Source organism: Lissotriton helveticus, chromosome 1_2 (genome assembly GCF_964261635.1).
Source record: "Lissotriton helveticus chromosome 1_2, aLisHel1.1, whole genome shotgun sequence".
NCBI lineage: Eukaryota > Metazoa > Chordata > Amphibia > Caudata > Salamandridae > Lissotriton > Lissotriton helveticus.
Genome location: NC_136058.1, coordinates 2,073,064 through 2,089,937, shown reverse-complemented (window position 1 = coordinate 2,089,937; position 16,874 = coordinate 2,073,064). Strand labels below are relative to the sequence as shown.

Genomic DNA, 16,874 nt, shown 5'->3' with positions numbered 1-16,874 from the left:
TGACAAACCGTTGTTTGCCTATAACAAAGGCAAAAATCTTCAAGCAATGTTATCATCTCCAAGACCCACTCAAAAACCTGAGGAACAATTAGGTACTAAAAAATGCAACGGTTGCATTCGTTGCAATAATGTCATCACCGGGAACTCTTTGACTCACCACTTAACAGGCAAAAAAATCAGACTCAGGCATACCAGCGACTGTAATTCGATGAACGTAATTTATTGCATTGTGTCCTTGCGGTAAAGCGTATGTTGGGAAAACCGAGCGCAAACTCAAAATCCACATTACTGAACACAAAAGTAAGATTAGGAATTAGAACACCACGTCCAGCTTAGCTACACATTGGGATGAGGCCAAACACAGTATATCCCAATTGCGTTTTCAAGTCATTGAGCGTCTGACACCACATCCAGGGAGGGACATGACTAGGATGTTGTTACAAAGAGAAATCCTTTGGATTAAAACTCTTAATACTATGTGCCCTGCATGTCTTAACGATAGGCTAGGTATGTCTTGCTTCTTGTATTGATTTTCACACATTCAGTACCTATATCTATTATCAGATACTTCACCAACATTAATGCGCGTAGTATTGACCTTTCTCACACGTTTTAATTTCTTCACAATTTCATTTCTCACCCTGATTATTTGGTCAGGATTTCACATTTTTTATGTGGCTTCCTTTTTTTCCCCTTTTTAGGTTTCGACCTGGCGAGAGCTCGCAGAGCTCCGCCCAGGTCGAAAACTTTTGTCAACAGTATGGATGTTCGGCCCGCCTCTGTATCCCATTGGCTAGCTCCATAAATGGACGCTAGCCATTGGCAAACAGAGGCGTCCGTCATCCTGCGAGGCGACTCGTGGGCGTTCCTGGGATGTTTTTCTCATCCGGCCCCTTTGTGCACGTCTTGTGCACGTCATTCGGCCAAACACGCCCCCGAATCGCCTCGCCATCGCCTCGCCTTCCTGCACCGGCTGATGCGTGATTTGTGAGATCCTCGGCAGTACCAGTAGGGCAGTCCGTTCTGTCCAGTCCTCAGTGAACTCCTTTTCTGAGATGTAGTATAGGCTGCACTGTGCACGCTGGATACAGCTTCACTTCGGTAATGTTACACACGTTAAGCTGCTCGCGCCGGGTGGTTCCGCGCGTCAGGGATGTTGCGTGCACTCTGCACTGGATGCTTCAGTGTTGAGCACAGCGACCTGCCCTGCACACGGCTTACGACATGCATTGGTTGTGACCCTGGAAGGGAAAGCACAGGACCGGACTTGCCCTGCGCTCTGCGTTTCTCACAAGGGGGTCCCGCCTTGTCCCGGGTTCTTTACTCCCTCCTCCTCTGGGGTCTCGCAGCTTTCCGCCTGCACCGGAGCTGGACAGGGGTGCGCTGGAATGTACAGACTGTCTGTCCTGCTCTCCCAGATAGGATCAGCCTAACATATCACACGGGGTGGGGGTCAAAAACCTCTGGCAAGGAGCTTACACCGGGCGCGCACACAGCCCGCCCCTTTTACCTTTCCTCTCCCTACCACCACCTTCAGCACCCGTCCCCCAAGGCACTCTACCATCTCCAGCAACCCTCCTCTCGTCAGCACTCTTTTCCAGGGCCCCTTCCCCCCACATCTCCGGTCACTTCCGAGGAGCGCCTCTTCTAGCGCCCCTTTCTAACACCTTCCTGCACCAGAAATTCTAACCAAGCACCTCTCCTCCAAGCAAAACTCCTGTACCTCCGGATACCCACTCTTTTTTCACCTGTACCCCTTCTTCTCCAGCCGAAGGGACTTACCACTAACCCCTATCCCACATAGCACGCCCACTCACCAGCACTCCCCTTCCTCAAGTATTGCTTTCCTCACACCCCTCCTGCTCATCACCCCCCTCCGTCAGCAGCTCCCCCTCAGTAGCACTATTCCTCCACAAACACCCCTACTCTCACCAGCACTCTTTGTCAATTAACACTCCTAGTCTCACCGGCACCCCGCTTCTGACCAGCACCGCACCCCCACACCCCTTGGTCTTTGGCGGGAACACCCCGCTGTCTGCCACTGCCTCCTGGACTGGGGGTTTGTCCTAGCACCCTCACCGTGGGTCTGCGACTTATTTAAACAATGGTTACCCCTTCCCCCCCTGTCTCCCGTTCGCACTGCTCTCCCCTCTTAAACTATTTTTTCTACTTTCGTAGTTCGCTCACCTCTTCTCTACCTCTCGCCCAAGAGCGTGTACACCCCACTCGTCCATCCTGCCCGCTTTCCATTATGCTTTACTCATCGCATATCTGCGTTGCCCTCACTCAAGCTCCCTCGTTTGTACTCTCTACCCCATGCCCTTCCCCCCCCCAATATTTCCCCGTCCCTTTAAGTTCCTTTTCCACCGTATCCCTCATTGCTCCGTTACACTATGCTGAAGGAAGCACCCCGGCCTGTCCACCGGTGAAGCCCCTGCGAAACCTAGCTCCCTGGAGCCTGCTAGTGCTATCTCAAGGAACAAGCGTTTTCAATGCAATGGTTTCGCCTTTGGAAAAGTTAGAGCTATTGGCATTGTAAATGTCAAAATTTGAATTTATGTGTTTGTTTTGAGAATAGCAAAATAGATGGCATTGTCATTTACATTGCCATTAGCTCTAACTTTTCCAAAGGCGAAACCATTGCATTGAAAATGCTTGTTATGTTTAGTACCAGACTTGAATTATTCCCTTCTCATCTATATCATTTATTAACTGTTTGGATAGCGTTCAGGAAAATAGTTATATACCTCTCAGCTTAGTGCCGGGTGACATTCATTATAGAAGATATTTTTCATTTTTCCCCATCCCCGGGGCACCATTGGTTGTTTGCTCCACACCTAGTTCTTATCTCTAGAGCACACTATTTCCGTGCTATTTATTACATCATTGGTGCAGAGACGGGGTTCTCGTTCCCCATCGTATTTATATCTATGTTTCATCATTCACCATCGCACGTAACTGTCAGCGATGTTTTGCCCATATTAACTTTCTGTTTATGTCAAGATCCCGATACTTTCATGTCGTAATTACCACTTCAACATGGCCTCCAGGGTCTTTTTCCCTGGTAATCCTCCTTCTATCTCCGGCATTACGTTCATGTACGAGCATTGTCAGTCTTTCTCTATGGCTTGTCCGGAAATTCTAACAGCATTGCCTCCATGCAGCAAGAGTTTTCAAACTTGAGGTAAGCCCTATTAGATTTCACTTATTTTCCTTTAGAAGGTTTTTTACCTTCACTAAACTAGACGGTTTTTTGGTTCCAGCGTACCGACTTGATTGCAACCTCGACACGGGACTCCATAGTATTCCAAAGTGGTTCTAAATCGGGGTAAGCGTTAAGCATTTTCTCGATTTCCCCCATCGTTTTGTCTGAAAAGCGACATGAAGTTAATGTTTCAGCTTTTCTTCTTGGTTTTACCCTTGTCTTACAGGGTCCCTGACTTTTTAAGACCAACGGTGCACACGCTGATTGATACCATTCTTTTGCGAGGTGAGGTTTAGTCATGTCTTCACTTTGAAACTTTGCATTTCATCCTGTAGCATTACAGAGGCATTCATTTGGAGTCATTTTTTCCGATTTTTAGCACATCCGTGGTTCTCTAACATTCCAGACCACATACCAGCTCGATCTTTTTGGAGTACAAACGTACATTCCTTTCTTTTCTCTTTTTCCTAAACTTTCAATCCCACATTTTCTTTGCAGCACCCTGGGAGAACAGTTTTATTTAGTTTCATGGTCTACTCATTAATTTGTGCACAGTTCGATGCTTTTTATCTGTACCACATTGGTTAATCACTAAAGTACACTGCAATCGGTTCGAGTTACCACAGTACGATAACCCCATGTTCTGATACAGGATTTATTCTTGATTACATGTAATGGTACCTACATGTTGTCGCATAAATTTGGCAAAGTAGTCGCAGCCCCTGACGAAGGGACACGACAGTCCTGAAATGCATCTGGCTTTTATGTGAAATTTGTGAATTTTCAATGATATGTTGATCATGATGCAATGACCACATGTACATCATTTGTAATTCATTGTAAATTAGTGAATGTACACAAGTGCTTTCGTAAATCATGTTAAATAATGTATACTGAAATTACAATTTTTAAAAAAAATATGTTTCAAGAACAAGGTTCATTTGAACAGTGTATGATTGATTAATGTTCTTCAGAGAGTAAAAGGGTTCTTCAGCAACCCAGTGGATAGTGCACGGTGAATACAACCCTGCCAGTTTGTATCATTTGTTCTTTATTGTACCACACTTATCGGGACAGCAAGCGTCACACACCGTAGCACCAGCACGCTAATTTAGATTAACTAATCTATATAGTTGAGCAGGAGTCTGCCTCCATCCCCTTCATTTCTAAATACGAGAGGACACAATTGTTGTATTGTGTATTTTTGTACCTGTTGTTTTGTTGTGTTTCTTCTCTGTCATTGTTTGTTCAGTTTCGCTTGCCATTGTCCACAATTATAATATTGTTTGTATAACTGTATGAGCTCCATTATTAATGTGCCTATGTCTCTTTGTCCAAATTACATTAAATAATCGTTTTTGATATAATTATTGGTACATGGTTAATGTAAAATTTAGTTAGCACTGGTTTTCTTCTTCCTTTTCTTTTTCGTATTCTATATATATTTAATTTTATTTGTTATTCTGGCTCACGAGCGACTGTTTGGAATAGAGCATATATTCCCCCAGGTTCTTGTTCTCGGGCTGCCCTTGATGCTTATAAATCCTTGGAGAGATGAGACACATAAGTGGGACAGTCGCCATGGGCGTGAACCAAACCATGAAAGGAGGGACTTATGTGACCCATTTGCCACACAAAAGAACCGTATTTAGAAACGCACTAGGTGGAACCAATGAAAAGTGAGGGGCGTGCAAGGTGTGGGATCAATCCCATAAATCAGATACACCATGCCTCGCATTGCAGCGAATGCGAGCTGCTAGGCTCAAACTAAAAATGGTGATATTGCCAAAGGTCTTATATTTATCCAGGGCTATACCACCAGATATAGAGCCACAATGGTTTAGGAAGATGGAGGCCATATGTACTAACTTTATATGGGAATGTAAAAGGGCAAGGAGAACGTTAAGACATCTCTTGCTCCCTAGGACCAGAAGTGGCTGGGCTGGGCCTAATTTCCGGTTTTAATACTGAGCAGCTATGCTGCAGCACTTGGTAGTCCTTGTAACAGGAAGGGGAGTGGAGATCTATGGCCTGAAGTGGCAACCTTCCATATACAAGTTGACTTTAGGTACGGGGGCTAAAGAACGTTTTTTAAGGGCTATAGAACAAAGTTATTACAAAAAAATCAAATTTAAGGGCGACAGAGTGGCATTTAAAATCTGGATAAAACTCAAGGCAAAAATGGGCTTTGCAAAGTATAACAATTATACTGCTCTCTGGGACTCGCCAATCCTCCTAACCATTTTCAATGATGAAAACTGTCTTGTGGGACGAGCTGGGGTGGCCAGACTGGGGAATTTATTTAATCGGGGTCAAATGTACTTGTACACTGAGTTGCAACAAACATTTGGATTGACTTGCCAATTTTTTTATTAGGGAATTTGTGTTAAAAATTGATAGGGATCAACTATTACTAGAGAAAATACCACTCATCAAATAGATGAGCAGTTTTGAGGGAGGTCGGATTAAACACATTTATAAACTCCTGCTTGATTTAATGCCGAATGACTGTGAAATTCAAGTAGTAAAACGGTAAAGGAGAAGGAGTCAGCGACCAAATGTTCAGAAATCATTGGCGGTGGGCCCGGAGGAGTTATGGTCAGCAGGGTTCAGGAGTCAACATTACAGAACCATTTTTAATCTCTATTATACACCCGCCAAGATGTTTAGATAGGGGAAAAGGTCTGACTCTAGCAGTCCTCCTTGCAGAGGTGATTTAGCAGATGTTGGACATATGTTTTGTACTTGTTCAAGGCTGAGGACCTTAAAGGAAAGAATGGGGAGGGGGGGGGGGGTGTAAGTATTGCTTTCAATACACAGGTCGTGATTACACCTTAGCTGATGTTGTTGGGAATCGCTGGGCACTTTGTGAAAGATGAGGGGAAACTCTACTTTATCTTTGTAGCTATGGCAATGGCTCACATCTGTATTGCTTAGCTGAACGCTGAACCTCCTACAAACCATTAATGCCATCCAGATTGCTATCTATGTTTCACCTTGAGAATAAGCTATACCTCTAAAGGCAGCAAGGCAACAAAGCATGGAACTCTGATCTGGGTGCCAGTGGCTGAATGGACAAATAGAACAAAACTTGAGTAGTAGTTTCATTAATTAAGGACTGATAATGTGGTAATACTTACTTAAATGAGTTTCGGCAAGGTGAAGGGGTGGGTCTATTAAATGTAGGAGTGTCTCAAGGGCAACCTAATATCTTGATTTATTTTACTCTGTATTAATTATGTCGTATGTCATTGGCTATTCCACATATATCTCCTATATTTGTATCGGTGTATATTTATGAAATGTCATGGCTCTAAGCTCCTTAATACATTTTAAAAAAATGATGAATTTAGTCTTCTCATAATCCTTCGTAAACGTTGCCTTTTTTCCTGCAGTGCTTATAGTGTCCCAAAACAGCCAGTTGTACGCTTCAAAAGAAACAAGCATCACAAAGGATCCATTTACTGCGTGGCATGGAGTCACTGTGGTCAACTGCTGGCTACTGGCTCAAATGACAAATTTGTCAAAGTACTTCCCTTCAATCCTGAAACATGCAACGCCACAGGTAAGATCCTTTATATTCTTAAGGAAAAATACACTACTTTTAATAGCTTGCACGCAGAACTGTCAATTAAGATTTATCTGTAAACAAAGCCAAGATGATATGCTTCCATATGGTCTTAAACTATGTATTCACTCCGTTTTACAAGTATTCAGGTGTTTTATTTGATAACTCTCTTTCTCTAGAAAACTATCTTGGTCATGGGTACTCGCAAACATTTTCCCAGGAGCCAAAAAGTTTGTTCCGTGATGTGACTGAGGGCCACATTGATGGCAGCAGGGTGGCGGACAGGAGACTGAGGAGAGGAGATTCGGGTGGGTGGGTCGAGGGGCAGCTATAAGGTGGGTGTAGGGTAAGCGGTGCATATACATCTAGTAGCTGAATTGCTGAATGTGTAACCAGAACCAGAAAACCTGGGACTAATCCCAGTTTCTCCACTTTATCAAATTGTGTTATCCTAGGCAATTGTTTTATTTTACTTCTTCTCCTTTTTCTTCATTATCACTTATAAGAGGACCTCGAAATGTGTTCTTTAGCATGTTCGCTGTACAAAACCTCTCCTGTGTTTTATTTAATAAACTATAATGTTGTTAATGTATAATAGGAACCCAGCCCACCCAAAGCGTGCACATCACACCAGACTTGCCTCCTAGTTCACCCTTAGAATTGAGGGAGGGCATATGAATGTTTCTTAATTCATGTTTGAAAAGTATCACAAAAAAACGTCTCAATGCACTGATATTATCTGAGGTGAAACAGTACCGCTTGTAAACAAAATGCACTTTTTCAACTTTGAAGAGACTTTATCAGGTTTTTACACGTTTGCCGCAAGATGTCTTTAATTTTTGTATTAAACATCAAATCAATGTTAGTGCTGAGTGGAGTAAACCACTCCCCAGTGCTGCTGTTCACCAAGGGGCCACATGTGAAGGTCAGACGGGCTGCATGCAGCCCCTGAGCCATACGTTGAGTATCACCACTGATATAGATCATTTTTTGTCTGTGCTTCTCTTTCAGCGTCCGATAAGGCTTAGAAGTGTGTAGAATGTTTATTACGCAAGCAACGTTTTGGGTTGGTCCAGGTTATTGGTTTACCTGTAGCTTCTGTTTTCTGCGTTTTGTCTGTGTTTGTGCTAGCGGACTACTTTCTTGAAGCAGTATTTTGTCAGGCGGTGGGGCTCAAAACGGATGCGCCATTTTCTTACAAGCTAATTTTAAAACCATTATCATCCCAACGATGAGTCGATGTGTGCAATCTTTTCTTTTTTTCCACTACTATTTGAAAGGGGTGTGAAAAGAGGTCTGCAAGAAAAGCTTACTTTATACATCCCAAGTAAGAATTAAAAAGTGTTTTAGATTTAGAATGTAACAAAAATATTTATACGTAAATAAAACGCTGTGTTGCCTCTTAATTTTCCCTTTTTTTCAACTTAAACAAACACATTTTGGCATTAGTATTAATGGAGATGTTGCTTTTGATTATCATGATTTTGTAAGTGGAATTATGTGTGTTCTGCAATATGTATGAGTTAACTTTGCCTTTTTATCATTTTCGTGGTGATAAATGATTAAGTTGGACATCAATAGCATTTGTTTTTTAAAGCCTTAAGAGGCAGCTCAAAGTTTCAGCAAATGCCACATACAAATTAAATAACTTTAGTATTGTAATTGTAAAGTTGGTGTTAAATGCCTTTACTTATGTAGTTGTAGTCTGCTTTTCATGAGTGTATTTAAATGAAATGGTCTACATACGTCCTCTCGCATCCAACTATCTCCATTACCAATGTTGTGAGAAGCAGTGACTAATGACCAACAGGGGCGGCTGGTGACTTTTGAAAACGGTGAGGCGTAAACGTTGTGCGTGAGTTACCGGCGGCAAAAGAGACTGACCACCAAAAGAGGGGTTCCGGGTATTTCCCCCTCAGAACATTTTGAAAAAAAGAGTGGCCAAATGGTGCATTTTCAAGCAAATTTGAGAAAGCAAGTTGGTTAATAAATCAATAAAAAGATTTCATATGAGCTCACCCCTGCTCTGAGGGAACATAGGAAAGCGCTACGGAATGTTGAAAGAATCTGGAGGAGGAAAAAAGACGATACTTCCCATGAGGACTATAGGAAGCTGTCTCACGTCTATAAAAAATGTATACAGGAAGCTAAGGCCTCTTATTACGAGAAACGGATTAATGAGGCTGACAATGTCCAAAAGGAAATTTTTAAGATACTCACTGAACTGACAAAGAGAGCTCAAGCTATAGATACTACCATCAGTTGTGAAGTCTTCTTGTCATATTTCCTGGACAAGGTTGACCTTATTTTAAAAGAGATAACAAACGCCATCCCTGGCCCTGCAGGTCAACGGACGCTCCAAACTCCAGTGGGAACTTATATGTCTAAATTCCCTCAGCTAGATGCACTGGGCCTGGAAGTCTTGATGAAGAAAGTAAAGTCTGGATCTCCAGCGGATCCATGTCCCCCAAGTGTATTTCGCCTAGCTCGTCTTAGTCTAGAGGATCACATCCTAGCGATGTTGAATAAATCACTAGACATAGGCCAACTACCAGCCAGCTTTAAGGAAGCTAGGGTGAAACCACTTCTGAAGAAAGCTGGGGCTGACCCCAAAGTGCTGAAAAATTATAGACCTATTTCTCAGCTGCCATACCTGTCCAAGGTATTGGAACAACATGTGCTGATATCTCTGACCTCGTTTCTGGATACTAACCATCTTCTCCATGAGATGCAGGCCGGGTTTCGTGCACATCACAGCACCGAGTTAGTCATGCTCTCGGTGCTGGACGATCTAAGAATGATGGCTGACAGTAAAAAACCTAGCGCGCTGATACTTTTAGATCTGTCAGCGGCATTTGATACTGTCAGCCATCCGCTACTCTTGGACAGGTTGGCAGGCTTTGGGTTCAAAGACTCAGCATATGCCTGGCTAGAATCCTTTTTATTAGGGAGGACCCAGAGAATTCAGCTGGGAGATATGGTTTCAGGAGTGGGAGAACTTACTTGCGGGGTCCCTCAAGGCTCTGCATTGTCCCCTCTCCTATTTAACCTGTATCTACAACCCCTAATAAAAACTCTGACCGAGATGGGTTGCCGCGTATTTAACTACGCGGATGATACTCAGCTGCTTTTAAGTATGGAGGACACAGAACGAGCTCAACTACAAGCACAGGAGGTGCTTCGATATACAGTCAAATGGATGTCAAGTAACCTCCTTAAGATCAACCCCGAGAAAACCGAGGTGTTGATCGTCTCATCCACTTGTTCGCCTTGGAGCGACTTGTATTGGCCACAGGAACTGGGCTCTACTCCTAAACCAGCTGACGCGGTAAAAAGTCTTGGCATCAAGATAGATAGTGCGCTATCTATGAAATGCCAAGTCTCTACCGTGGTAGGAGTTTGCAATGGTCTTTTGAGACAGTTGCGGAAACTAGTCCCACTTTTGTCCCAATCCATGCTCCGTACTGTAGTCTCGGCTACCATACTCTCGAGACTCGATTACGGGAATGTTCTTTACCTGGGCCTACCCAAGACACTAACTAACAGACTGCAGGTGGTTCAAAATGATGCAGCACGACTCATCTTCAAACTGCCGCGGAACTCCCATGCTTCTCCGCTGCTACAGAACCTACACTGGTTACCTGTGATACAAAGATCTATCTTTAAAAGTCTCTGCATCGCCCATAAATCCATCTATGGCCAAGCCCCTGCATATGTTAAGGGAAGGTTGGAGATCTATCGACCTGAGAGAAGACTGAGGTCGGCGGAAGCACAACTGTTAGTATGCCCCCGGTTCAAACTAGCAACAAAAGGAGGCAGAGCATTTTCAGTACTGTTACCTAAAATCTGGAATGAATTACCTGAAGCCCTGCGCAAGGATGGTAACAGGCTCCATTTCAGGAAGACTTTAAAAACCATCCTGTTTAAGGCAGCGTGGAAATCAGTTTAGTCTGCTCCCTCCCTTAGATTGTTGGTTAAGTTGTTATGTTTTTTATGGTCAAAGCGCCTTGAGACCTGCCGGTGAGTTGGCGCTATACAAACACATACTAACAATAACAACAATGACATAGGTAACTGCTTATCCAGTATATCCACAGAACTTCATAACAGATTTTGCGATAACACCTCCGAATATTCTAGTGAAGTATCTTACATCTGATGCTGCGATGGCAGCAGTGCCTCGTTACAGGAGCAAGACTTACTAAGTGTCAGTGGTGGTCGGTGAAGTCTGAGAGTGGTGAGCTGAGAGGGGGCATGACATTTTTAGGGAAGTACGTGGCGCTTTACTGTGCATTTTTTTATGGGATTATATTAGTTCTCAGGCAGATTGACAGAACAGAGTTACACATGTGGGGGCCAGGCAAAGTTATTTTCATTTTAACAGTCCACTGTTTATCATATATATTTTGTGAATGGGGGAGATCAACGCTGGCTCCTTCATAGGCCTAGCAATAATGCATCACATGCAGGTAAGTCTGCATTTGCAGCATTTAAAGAGGAGACTCCCTTGGCCTTTCCATAAATAAAGTCAAAATCCGTGGAAGTCTGAGACTTTTGGCACATCAGCACGTTACCTTCTTTCTCAAGATAAGGGCCTGCACTTACCCAAATTATAGAGCATATGTAGAGCGACAATAAAGACAAAAGAGAGTTGATCAGGCCACATAACCACAGAAGCTTGAAAACACTGGAGTTTACAGTACCCTTTGATTTATAGCGAGGCAAGATTCCCTGCTCTTCACAAGGACGAACAAAGCACTCTACTTTACCGTTCGCTCCGTTGAAAAAATTAAAATAAATTCAGTCACACTTCATCCAAAGGAAAGGCCAGACATTCATTGTAATCTAAATAGTTTCTGCAGTGTGTCTGAGTCAATGCCAGCAATGCGTGTCCTACTGCCTAGTAGCAAGAAAAACAAAAGTCACTTTTCATAACAGGGTGTAAGGTGGTAGTAGAGTGCTTTACATGAGCACCAGTTACTTTACACAAAGACACATTCATTTATTTTTAGGCACGAGGCGATTTAGATTGTTATTTGCCCAGGATCACAGGAGGTTGAGCGGATGCCGAGACTCAAGCCTGGTTCCCCTGCTTGTAATTCATAAATAGACACAAACGCAATGTATTATTAGCAGCACCCTTAAAAATAAACTGCACTAGTCTACAGCTGTATATTTGAACATTGGCGACGGCGGCATTCGCATCCCATAGAAACACAAACATAGAAAATCAACAAAACAGAGTTTACCTTTTGTTTTACTCTATGGCCCCCCGCTTCTGTGACTTGGAACGTGCTTGTAATTTCTGCCGGCCGGGACATGTCCAGTGGCTGAGGGAGGGACCTCATGTACAAAACCGGCAATGTGCACAAAGTGAAGTGAGAAGAGAGGCAAGAGCAGAAATGGCCAATCACAGCATGGCTTCATGATAAAGCCATACGGTGAGTGCTAACCTCGGTTGAGATGTTTTAATTGGATTATATGCCAAGATGCCTGGCAAAGGGAAAATAAAGATTGCCAAACTGCACCAGCTCCTGGTGGTAATGACACTATGGTTAAACCTACCATTGCTGGCGTCACTACCCATGCACCTTTAATCACAATTTCTCTTTTAATTGGTTACATGTTTTAGAACTCCAAGCCCCCATTGCATGTATTCACATTGAAGCTATTCAGTAGTCGCAAACATGAACATATTAACTTTCATTTAATGTGCACACTCCTTTATTTGAAAAAAATACGTAGTAAAATAAATTGAATAAACAAAACTGTAATAAAACCTACCTTAACCTTTATTTTGCTGGATGATGTGGAGGGGTCGGCTAGAGGTGAGTTTTAGGTGCACTGGCCGTGGCTCCTCTTGTAGAATTCGGAAGGCCCAGATCGTTACACTCTCTGTTGTAGCTCCCGTGGCAGAGGGGGGGTTTGGGGGGGGCAGCCGACCGCAGGGAGGTCGTCCCCCCCCCGGGCGTTTTGGGAGGGCTGCGTGGGGGGTAGGGGTTGTGGCACAGAACATTTTAGATTGTTTTGGGCTATTTTTTGGTAGCCTTTGGTAGCCTGGCTATTTAGGTCCCTGACTCCGCCTCCCAGCCACCATTTTAGGTTTGGTGACCTGGTGGCTAGGAGGTTAGATAATTAAAAGTTTTTTCCCTCCCTCCCTACCTATTAATTTTTCTTTAGGGCAAAATTTTTTCTTTTGCCGTCTCTTTATATCTTTGTTCCCCCCTTCCTTTTGTATACATATTTCCTTTTTTCCTTTTTCTCTTTATCTGTTTGGCCTTTTTCTTTGAAGCAGGTGTGCAGGGGATTTAATTTTTGGAATTGTCGCTTGGAACAGGTGCGGTGCGGGGTCTAGTTGTTTCAGGGCTGTTTGTGTCAGTTTTTGTGATTAATGGTCAGGTTTGTTTATCGTCAGGGAACAATGAGTTGGTCATTGGTTGACCGTTTAGACGTTTTGTGGGGGTTTGACAGGGGTGAAGGGTCAGGCAGGTGTTTGGTTTATGGAGGGCCTGGTATTCATAATGTTATTGGGTTTGTTGATGACGTAAGTTTTATAATGATGACATATGTTTTATAATGATGACAACATGTTTTATAATGATGACGTTATGTTTATATGATGATGTAATGTTTTATAATGTTGTTGTAATGTTTTAATTGATGTATTGTATGGGTGAGGGAGGGGCCATAACATTTTGGGGGTGGGGGGTGGGGTTTAGGTTTATTTATTTATTTAGTGAGGATTAGTTTTGGAAGGCTTTGCCAAGGTTTATTATTTGTGATGTGCACCTGTTCCTAATAAAGGGGCCTTTTCCACATTCAAGTTTTTTGGTCTGCTTTAACCCCCCCCCCCCACCTCGCCCTCCCTCCCAACAGCTCAGGCTGGCTCTTCAGCTCGAGGCTGGCAGACAGAGAGCTTGGAAGGCCCCAGAAGCAAAATGCTCAGTTTAGGGTGAGCCATCAGTAAAATCTTGCTGCTGCTTTGTCTTTTCTGTTGGATTGCAAACACACACACAACCGTAAAAGCTCCGTACACGCTGCTGCGACGTGGTTGTTCCTTAGGCCCCAGCCTGCCAATCAAATTGAGCAACAGCAGTTTCTCAGAGGCCAGAGACACGCCCAGTCTTTCGTTAACTCCATAGACATACCCCGCCCCTGCCCATTTACTTTAATGGCATTTATCCAGACACGCCCTGGGCCATTGCGAAGATCGCCCAAATGGGTTTCTGCATCTCGCAATGAACAATCGCCACGCCCACCACTATTGACATCACATTTCAAGCTTATGCTTGCAGGTCGAGCAAGACCTCGTCCTGGCCCCTGACAAAGCGCAGGATCGTCCAGTCACAGGCCATTCGTTCAGACCCTCACCCCGCCCTCAGAAAAACAATGAATGAATAAAATAAAATGGTAAAATGCAAACTTAAAGGTTATTTTATGTCGCCCAATGTTATTTATTTGCCATCCTCTTCTTTCTCCTACAAGGTGGGAGGGCAGCGCCCATTTCGACCATTATTACCAGCCGCCCCTGATGACCAATACCAGAAATTGTGTAAGGCCTCTGTAATGAGACCAAGTAGCACATAAATGCCATTTTCTCAATACCATATTCACCCAATGCTTGCCCAACCCAGCTAGGTTTTCTAAGGCTAGGAGTATTCTGGGAGTTGTGAGACTGCAACTACTTTACCTAGACTTTAATGTCCCAGAGTCATGACTTTCAAGACTACCTGTCCTTTAGGTGTAAGTTTCTATTGTCTATTCCACTCTTGGCCAGTGTCCTTTTCTCTGGCCACATAGTCACTTCACACTGATCTTTGTATTTACAGATCACTGAATGCTCACGAAGAAATAAGATTGAATGCATGGAGGCATATATACTTAGTCAGTTCCTCACAAATTGATGAACTTAAAGTTATGTAAAGGCCCTACGGATTTTTTTTAAATTGAGCAATACAAATTGGAACCATAAAGAGTGAGTCCACCCGCTTAGATTTCCCTTAGCCCGCGGAGCTGTGTAGCCAGTCTGTGGATCCAGAGAGCAGAGAAAACAGACTTCGGTCTCTCCAACCCTCTTGTGGACGCACTTATTATTAGGATAGGTTCCCCTTTTTTAGGGCTCGGCTGCTGAACGCGCGGAAGCGCGTCTCCGCCGAGAACTTATTGTGGCCGTGTCTCCTTTCCAGGAGACATTCCTGGCCGCGCGCATGGCCTTGGAGGCGATTTGAAACGATCACGCGAACGCGCTCGCTGCACTCCTGTGTGTGATAAACAAGCGCCAGCTTTGTTTTCCCTCCCAGCTCGCTCGGTCCCCCTAAATATGACTCAGTGCAAGGCTGGGTCTTTTAGGCAGGGTGCGTGTAGCTTCTGAAGGAAGTGGGCGGGTTTTTTTTGCAGCTAGTGCTGGACGCCCTGACGCTGGGAAGGCAGATGCCGCCTTTCAATGGGAGAAGAGGTATTTCGAATCTTTTTATTTTGTTTTACAACTTTTTTTTCTGTATAATTGCGTTGTGGAACACACCTCATCACAAGATTACCGGATGACTCGGTGTCATTAGGGACACCATGTTCCTTCCAGTCATGCTTTCTTCCCCCTTTACAATACATTTTCTTCATGTTCTCGCACGGGTCCGGGGCAACAAAATTAACCGGTGCGGTCCCCGCCCGCATGCCCAGGTTTCCTTAAGTTTAATCCGTCTGACCTGGGAGTGACAGATGTACTTTTCACTCGCTCACGAAGCCTACCTTGTATTTAGGTAGCGCTTAAAAACCGGCGTTTGGTGAACTGCATTGCCCGAGTCTGTACTGCCTCTCATGGAATATGAGGCGCCGGGATCCGGGGCAGTGTTTGCTTAAGATCACACAGTTTGATCAAGAGGAGCGAAGTCCTTGGTTTCACGGTCGAGAGTTGCGGTAGTAGTAGGAGCGCTGTGTCATAGGCCATGTGCCATGTGCGAACGTTCGTGTCTTATAGACTCTGCGAGTTCTGATGCTTAAAAGGAGTCTTATTTCCATACAGATGCGCGTGCGCCTCCTCTAACCCCATGTCAGAGTCGACGTTTCTCTCCAACATCACCATTGTGTCTGAAATGCGTCGCATCTTGTCACGCTAACCCCAAATCAAAGAAGGCACAAAGGTCACCCTCGTGCATCTTACACAACACCGACGTTTGTCAGTCATCAAGAGCCGGGTGTTGTGAAAAGTTGCACGTTCACGTTACTATGGTTGAGGCTGTCCCACCGTTTCATCCTTCCGAGGTTGATGACATTGCCATGTGTTCAGTTTGATCATTTGTAAAAACGAATAATAAATAGGCAGGTGGTGTTACATAAAATGTTTTCTTTTTAAATGACACAAGATAAGGTCGTTTGTACAAGCGCTTTCACTGTAATATATATACACACACACACAATGAGTGGATAAAAAGGTTGCATCCGCCTGCAGCAGGCATGTGACCCTAACAAGTCACAGATCCATCTGACAAGCAGCTAGGAAGACGATGACAGTGCTGTTTGTGCTCCCCCACTGACGGATCGGGGAGCCCTGTTCCCAGCTGTGGGTCAATCATTTTGGAATCTGAAATAAATGTATTGTGTAGCGCTGTGTCAGGTGTAGGGTTGCGTCCTTGTGTTCTGCGGGCGCAACGTGGGGTGGCTCAGTTTTAGAAACTGAACAGGGCAAGATCCAAAAATAATGCCGAGACCATTGCATTGTAAATGCTTGTCATACGAGAAGTCGACGATCACCACAAATATAATTATATTCTACCATTCATTGGTTAACAATAGCCTACATTATGCTAAATGCAAGGCAATTATAGTGAATATTAGAAATTGCCTTTCATAAGCAAATAATACAAGTTAAAAAAAATAAAAGATAGCTAAACTTTTATTGAAAACTAACAAGAGCCTTAATTTGAGTGTCTAATGGTTTGCTTGAAATCTACACCATCTAATCCCCTCATAATTCTCTCTTGGCTCCGCGATTGCAAGCGCGCCCATTGTTCACCTTATATTCAGAGTTCATGGACATGGAGCTCAGCGGACCAGCATACTGTCCCAAGGAATCAGGAAAGTCCTCCTTGAATAACCAAAACCCAG

The 16,874-nt window shown here is 43.9% G+C and overlaps 1 protein-coding gene across 1 annotated transcript in view; it reads left to right on the top strand.

The window, feature by feature from the left end:
- The window catches only part of WDR47 (WD repeat domain 47), a 381,791-nt gene that overhangs the window by 319,819 nt on the left and 45,098 nt on the right, over positions 1-16,874 (top strand). The window contains exon 11 of the mRNA XM_078668245.1: positions 6,601-6,770. Coding sequence (XP_078524371.1) covers positions 6,601-6,770 — 170 coding nt within the window. The remainder of the gene's footprint in view (positions 1-6,600; positions 6,771-16,874) is intronic.